Genomic DNA, 7,894 nt, shown 5'->3' with positions numbered 1-7,894 from the left:
AGCCAAAATTGGAGGGGCCTCATATGAAGCAGGCCCTGCGAGTGAACAGAGGTAGATTGCTTGGGCGCTTGTTGAGTAAGAAGGATGGGCCCAGCTTGAACAGAGCTTCCATCGCCAAGAGCTAAGCGGGGGGATAGAGAGTGAGACTTCTTTGAGGACAGTCTGGGCTCGGTGGGAACAGGCCATCTCCTCTTCCTCTCTGCACTGGGATCAGGATGGCTTCTGTGGCTCAGTGTCCAACGTCACTATGGGGCAGGGTCTCTGGCGTTTAGGAAACGGGTAACATTTAGCTATCTGAGGGCGCTGTTGGATCCCAGGGTTCCCTACATGCCACCTTCGCGTCATGACATTTACAACAATGTTGCTGTGGAAATTTGGTCTAGGAAATGCTCTTTGAAATCACCGGATGGCCGCAGGGGAAGTGCTGATGAGAGGCATTCTTCCACTGTCAGGGCTCTTCTACGGTGAGTAGCAGGCTTCAAGCTTCTTATTCGGTCCAGCAAGGAGATGATCTTAATGAATCAGTCCTTTTGAACTAATGAATGATTCCATGAATCATTCATTAAGACAGTGATTTGCCACCACCTCCTGGCAGTTTTAGTTTCATATTTAAAAGCATCATTTATTTTCCCCAGTCATTTTGTATTTCAATATTCAAAATGTCATATTTAAAACATTAATCTCATAATATTATTTATGCATTTGTAATTGCTTTAAACGCATTCATGCCACCAATTTTTTTTATTTAGAGGTAGTTAGCATAAAAACAAGACATTAAAGGTGATATGCCCCTTGCCTTAAGTATTCCAAAGTATTTACATTAAGTCACTAAATTTGAGTGATCTAACAAAATACGTTACAAAATACATGCTTTAAACAGTATTTTGTAATCTGTAATGAAATACATTTTAAAATGAACCTTCCCAACCCTGGCAATGTGCATGTATTAAATTAATATTTCATTTATTACACAACCATGCATGACAGCACTGAATATTTCCGTCAAATCATGCATTTGTATTTACTATAATAGGCTGCTAAAAGTATTCTCGTAGCTTCCCCAAATTGAAGTTGAACCACTGATGTCACATGGACTGTTTTACTGATGTCCTTGCTACGTTTCTGTCTGGGAACATTACAGTTGCGTTGCTGTCTATAGAGGGTCAGAGAGCTCTCAGATTCCATCAAAAATATCTTAATTTGTGTTCCGAAGTTCTTACGGGTTTGGAACGACATGAGGTGAGTAATTAATGACAGAATTTTCATTTTGGGGTAAACTAACCCTTTAACCTAACGTCTGAACAACTCAAATGTGCTCAAAGACTCTATAGAATAATTGCAACACGTGTTTAAAGCAATTAAATACTTTTTTGTTCTTTGTATTATTTCCAAATATGTTTAAGGAAAAAAAATAAAACAAACCGTTTACATAATTTGAAACAGTTTTTTATTAGCAAAAGACAAGCAAAAATACATTTTACTATATAGTATCATAAAATGTAAGCATCAAATACTTGTTTTGACAGATTTTAGCTTCCTGCTGAAGCAAAAAAAATCAAAGCCAATAAAGTTAATGAATACGTTCTTTAATTATACTGTGGAGATGGTTAAAAATCTTTTTTTTTTTCTCGAACCAGTGGCAGTTGCAAGAAGTATGCATATACTTTACACTGCAAGTATATTACATGCAGTGAAGAAAATGTAACTGAAGGAAAATCCTCTATTAAAATTAGCATCAGCAAAATGGTTTAATGCAGTGATTCTGCATTCTGAAAAGTGATCATGTACATCACATCATGTAAGGCAGGAGATGGTAGAGTGAGTGATCATATCACAGCTTAGGCTTTATCATGCCCATCATCTTGTCCAATTTCATGGCAAGGCCCATGTCACCCTTAATCTTCAGCTTTCCAGACATGAACGCCATAGTGGGCTTTAATTTCCCTATTGATGTGAAAGAACATGGTTTTCATCAGTGCTTCAATTTTTTATTATTCGGTTTCAAAACACCCTCTATGATCCAGTTATGTCAGTAGTGTGTAAAAGTGCATCAGCGACACTTTTTCTACCTCCGAACATCTTGATGAAATCTGAGCTGTCCAACGTCATGACAACATCAGCTTTGACAGGTGGTTCCCCACTGCCAGCACTTCCTGCATCGTTCTTCAGATCAATGTACCAGACTCCAGCATGATCACCTGTCAAGCAACCCAGCAAACATTAATAAACACAGATTTGATGGGTGGGACATATGCAGCTTTTTCAGAAAGTGTTCTCCAACCCTGCTCCTGGAGAGCTACCGTCCTGCAGATTTCAGCTCCAAACCCAATCAAACACGCCTGAACCAGCTAATCCAGGTGTTCCGGGTTACCTGATAATTACAGGCAGGTGTGGTGGAGCAGGGTTGAAACTGAAGCCTGCAGGACGGTAACGGTAGTTTATGACACAGCCATGATTTATGATTTGATATTGCTAGTCAGAAGTAGGTGATATTTGGGGGTGGGACATAATTATTCTATAAAACCTTTAATTGTACAAAACTGTGATACACCTGTGAGTCCAACATGATATTTTCAATATGAAATACTATCCATTTTAATGTATATTTGCGGTTACATATTTCTATTAAATCATAATTAAATATAAACATAGTTACGACATAAAAAGTTAAAAGTATGACTTACTTAGTCTTATTAGATGAAAAGTTGAAATTGATGTAAGAAGTCATAATGACTTAGCCTGTCAATTTCCAATTTTTCAACTGTTCTTTTTCATAGCATGTTTCACAATACATGCTGTTCTAAAGCTTTGAATAGCAATAAAAGTGAAACAATGGTACGTGTGCACCATTTTCACAAGAGACATCATAAAAGAACATCCTTTCAGCTTCCTGTTGTTCATTTGCTTACAGCGCCACAAATACTCTCGTTCACATTCATGCATTTGCACAATGCATTCAAGGTATATATTTACATTTTATCATATTTGCTTTCCCTGAGATTTGAACCCATGTCCTTGGTGTTGCTGGCGACATGCACTACTGTTTGAGATTCAGGAAATTTACACCAATCTCTATAAAGACACAAATCATCATTGCTGAAACAAAGTGGATTTAGCTCAGAAGCTAATAACGAACCATGGGTCATGTATATTAAATGGATTCAACAAAAATAACTAATTTATTCAACAATTTTTCTCCCCCAAGTTACTGTCTTTTGCCATTTTCCCCTAAGCGTAAAAAACACTGATTACGCTGATTACATTCATGTGTGCACTTTTCGCTGATTACGTTGATTAAGTTCTTGGGTATTCTCCAAAATGGCAGAATAACGTAACTCGGGGGAGAAGAACTGTTGAATAAATTTGTTATTTTTGTTTTCTTTGTGCACAAAAAGTATTCTCGTAGCTTCGCAAAACTGAAGTTGAACCACCAAAGTCACATGAACTGTTTTACCGATGTCCTTACTACGTATCTGGACCTGGGAACATTACAGTTGTGTTGCTGTCTATGCAGGGTCTGAGAGCTCTCAGATTTAATAAAAAATATCTTAATTTGTGTTCCGAAGATGAACGGAGGTCTTACGGGTTTGAAACGGGTTTTGGCCGTTACATTTTCCTACAGTTTAATATTCAATGGAATATTCTAGTGAAATAAGTAGATTTTCAGAGGAATGCCAGTGTTCTGGTCACTCTTTTCCCTGCAGTTACAATGAGAGCTTACCAGAACGTTCAAGCTTTAAAAGAAAGACACAAAACATAATAAAAGAATCACATGCGAGAACAAATCTCATTGGTTTTTCAGAAGCTCAAAGATGCTTAAGTGACACATGAGAACAAATATGATCTCTGTATGTGTGCCTTGATCAGTGTTTATATGCGAGTAAAAGCCTAAATTCATCCATTTATTAAATAATATAATTGTGTCAGACGAATTGGATTAAACTGCTTGATTCATCTAAATTACATTTAAAATGTCTTTAGGACAGTTTTGATGCATCAACATTTTGTTGGAATAGACTTTCATCAGAAGGACAGAAACCTTCAAGGTTTTATTAAAAATATCTTCAGTAGTTTCAAAGATGAATGAAAGTTTAATGGGTTTGGAATGACATGAGGGTGAGTAACTGATGACAGAATTTTTGGGTGAACTATCACTTTAATAACTCCTTTGTAGGATCTTTGTCGATATTTATTACAGAATACAGACTCAGCAATATCTATATGCATTAATGACTGATGCAGGAAAGTCATTACCTGTCTTGGGCCATAAGGCATTAACAGCGATAGATCCCTTGAACTCTTCGGCCATTCCAAGTACACACATGGACATGCCATACTTTGCCATGGTGTACGCTACACAGACACAGCGGAAAACAAGATCAGTGTCATTATTTGTCACTATTACTGAATAAATGTTCAGTGAGAGTCTGAAACCAAAGGCCTACAGCACTGAATGTAAGAATGCTCTTGCGCTCACCTGTGTGGTTTTTGAACCAGATGGGATTGAGGTTTAGAGGTGGGCTGAGGTTAAGTATGTGAGGGTTCTTGCTCTTCAGAAGATGTGGAATGCACAGTTTAGACCTGTAATAAATCAGTGGCCACAGTCAGAAGAATATTGTGTTCAAAACAAGTTAAGCTGACAATTTCTGTGACAAGCTGTCGACTAACACAGAAAATATTTCTGACATTTATTGTGATCTGTTATTCTAAAGAATAACTTCTACTCACGTCAGGTACGTTCCCCTGAGATTGATGCCTAGCATAAGGTCAACTTTCTTCATTGGAGTTTCCAGAGTTCCTGTTAAATTGATGGCACTGGCATTGTTGACCAATATGTCAATCCCTGTCAACAGAACCACACAAGATTAAAGACCAATTAAAACACACCTGAGTGCTCAAATTGTGAGATATATGAAATACTGTAACTCACCTCCAAATTTCTCCACAGCTTTTCCAACAGCATCATTGATCTGCTTCTCATCACGGACGTCTACGATGCACGGCAGTGCTTTGCCTCCAGCAGCTTCAACTATCAAACAGAAGTTAATTAGACAGACTTATCACATGAAATTATTTATGAAATATTTAGCATTATGTAACTTATGCACCAAAGGATCCTCTGCAGTGAATGGGTGCCGTCAGATTGAGAGTCCAAACAGCTGATGAAAACATCACAATAATCCACAAGTAATCCACACCACTCCAGTCCATCAGTTAACATCTTGTGAAGTAAAAAAATGCTTGTTTGTAAGAAACAAATCCATCATTAAGACATTTTAACTTGACGAAATATGAGTATCCATACTCCATAATAACGCTGCCTCCAGTTAAAACGTCCATCCCATGTTGTGTCTCTCATCAAAATCCACCGAAATATTAGTTTAGAGCTGTTTTTGGACTGTTTTCACTTATAAACAGTGTTTATATGGGATTTCTTTTTCACTGAAGAAAGCTATATTATGGATAGAGGACTCATATTTTAGCCAGAAGCAATGATTTGAAAAGCCTTAACGATGGATTTGTTTCTTACAAACGCAGCTTTTTGCTTCACAATGCATTAATTGATGAACTGGAGTGGTGTGGATTATTGTGATGCTTTAAGCAGCTGTTTGGCTCTCATTCTGACGGCACCCATTCACTGCAGAGGATCCATTGCTGAGCAAGTGATGTAATGCTACATTTCTCCAAATCTGATGAAGAAACAAACTCATCTACATCTTGGATATCCTAAGGCAAATTTTCATTTCTGCGTGAACTTTTCCTTTAAAATATAAAAGTTACTGTTTTTTACTGAATATTGATCGAATAAGCCTTGGTGAGCATAAGAGACTTCTTTCAGAATTGTATTTCACATGAAACCAGTTTGAGACAACTTTTGCTTTGTGACATGGTGCACGATCATGATGGAAGTAGCTTTTAGAAGATACTGTACATTGTGTCCAAAAGTGATGCACAACAACAGTACTGTAAACATTCAAGTGATGATTGGTTGGTTAGTAACAGCCTATTGGCCGTTAATCAAAACCAGAATCAACAGCATGAATCCATGCCCTTGTGTCAACAGTTCAGGTGGGTGATGTAATGGTGTCAGGAATATTTTCTTGGCACAAGATCAGTTTTCACGTCAATGTTTGTTATATATAGCTTGCTATGATATTGACATGAACAACACTAAATACATTGCATGGAAGAAAAACTTCAGAATCAGCAATGCACTCACTGCTGGTGGCTCTCTCTTCTGGGTCATGTAGAAATAAACTGGGAATTTAGTTTTTAAAAACTCAACTCTGTTGAAAAGTTAAATACATTAGCAATAAATTAAAATCACTTTTTCTATAAAGACAATGAATGGGATTTTTACTTTAGAATTTTCCTCTCTGTAGTGTCCAGTTATAAAGGTATGTAAGAGCAACCGAGTCCTGCGCTCACTCTCTGCAGCAGCTGTGTAGATGGTGCCCGGCAGTTTGGGGTGAGGATCAGCGGTTTTGGCAGCGATGACCACATTGGCTCCGTCCCGTGCAGCTTTGAGAGCAATGGCCTTGCCAATACCTCGACTCGCTCCGGTAATGAAGACGGTATATCCTGCCAGCTTCCTAAAATGAATGCATAATCATATAATCATATAATCCAATCCTGTCATAATCAATGCACTATACAAACAGAGATGGATAGGCAAAACATAACATAACTAATCAGAGATGGATATATCTGTGGATATAATCATATTCTTATCTTATCTAAAGTATTGCGACTGATTTTACCTGCCAATTGGATCGAAAACAGCAAAGGTTCAGATATTTTTATTTTATTTTAAAGTTATGTTGCACAATTGTGTCCCTACTTTTTGTCAACAGTGCTATGAAAACATTTATGGCACTCTTTCTGTATTTCACCTGCCATGAGTTCAACAAGGTCACAGAGGTTCTCTCATATATAACCTTATTTTTATTGATTGATTGACCGATTGCACTTTTGTTGTTCATGTTGTCCTGTGTCATGAAGCACTGCAGTATGTCAATGTTAATCACATGGTTTTTTGTTTTGGCATTCCTTGACGGCTGCGCATAGGAAATTAGGGTAAAGGTCAAATTATTCAAAATACTATAAACATACCATAATAACGGGAGATATGCTTCTATAATCTGCAGAAGTCAGTTTCAATAGATTGCAGTTAAATTAGTAACACTGGCTGCAAAGTTTGACAACACAGTCCAGCCTTCGTAGGTCATTCAAAACACACGTAATATTGTGTGTAAATAAGCTCATACATATAAAACAAGTATTTTAATACTAGTACTTGGTTTATTAAAGTGCACTACAACAAAACACACAGGCTAAGCAGCAAGAATGAGACAAACTCACCCTGTGTTCTGCAGCATTGTCTCCTGTACTGTGTCTGAGAACGGAATGAACTACTGAAGCAATGCGTGTAACATTAAACTCAACACGCACTGAGCAAGCCAAAGCCCTTCAGATGAAAACGATGGCTGTGAATCTGACCTTTCTCTAGAAACATATTACACTGCATCATTCACTCATTCACAGTGTTGGGGAAAGTTACTTTTAAAAGTAATGCATTACAATATTGCGTTACTCTCTAAAAAAGTAACTAATTACGTTACTTAGTTACTTTTTATGGAAAGTAATGCGTTATATTACTTTTGCGTTACTTTCGCGTTACTTTTTAAATATAAGCAGGGCTTGATTGTTTTTAATATAAGAAGTTCTATTTATAGCAAATATAAAAGCCCTTTCACACCAAAAAGTGTAATGAATAAACCTCAGGCTGAAGCAAAAGTAAATTCACGTCTGTACAGTAGAACGCAGGAGAAGAAACACTCTTCAGCAATAAAAAAACAAAACACAATTGTTAGTTTTTCTAAAGTCATTTTTG

General features: G+C 37.2%; 1 protein-coding gene across 1 annotated transcript; it reads right to left on the bottom strand.

Moving 5' to 3' along the window:
• Positions 1-1,619: 1,619 nt before the first annotated feature.
• On the bottom strand, positions 1,620-7,508 carry LOC107558657 (hydroxysteroid dehydrogenase-like protein 2). Its single transcript, XM_016242317.1, has 9 exons — positions 7,363-7,508; positions 6,430-6,593; positions 4,931-5,029; positions 4,729-4,843; positions 4,478-4,581; positions 4,235-4,353; positions 2,282-2,348; positions 2,070-2,198; positions 1,620-1,944 (listed from the first exon to the last, which is right to left on the bottom strand). Exons 1-9 carry the CDS (start codon positions 7,377-7,379, stop codon positions 1,832-1,834), a joined length of 927 nt encoding a protein of 308 aa, XP_016097803.1. The 5' UTR covers positions 7,380-7,508; the 3' UTR covers positions 1,620-1,831.
• Positions 7,509-7,894: the final 386 nt, after the last annotated feature.

The sequence above is a fragment of the Sinocyclocheilus grahami genome, unplaced genomic scaffold (genome assembly GCF_001515645.1).
Source record: "Sinocyclocheilus grahami isolate Dianchi unplaced genomic scaffold, SAMN03320097.WGS_v1.1 scaffold655.1, whole genome shotgun sequence".
Lineage (NCBI taxonomy): Eukaryota > Metazoa > Chordata > Actinopteri > Cypriniformes > Cyprinidae > Sinocyclocheilus > Sinocyclocheilus grahami.
Note: the sequence above shows the minus strand (reverse complement) of the source record. Positions and strands in the feature narration are given on the sequence as shown.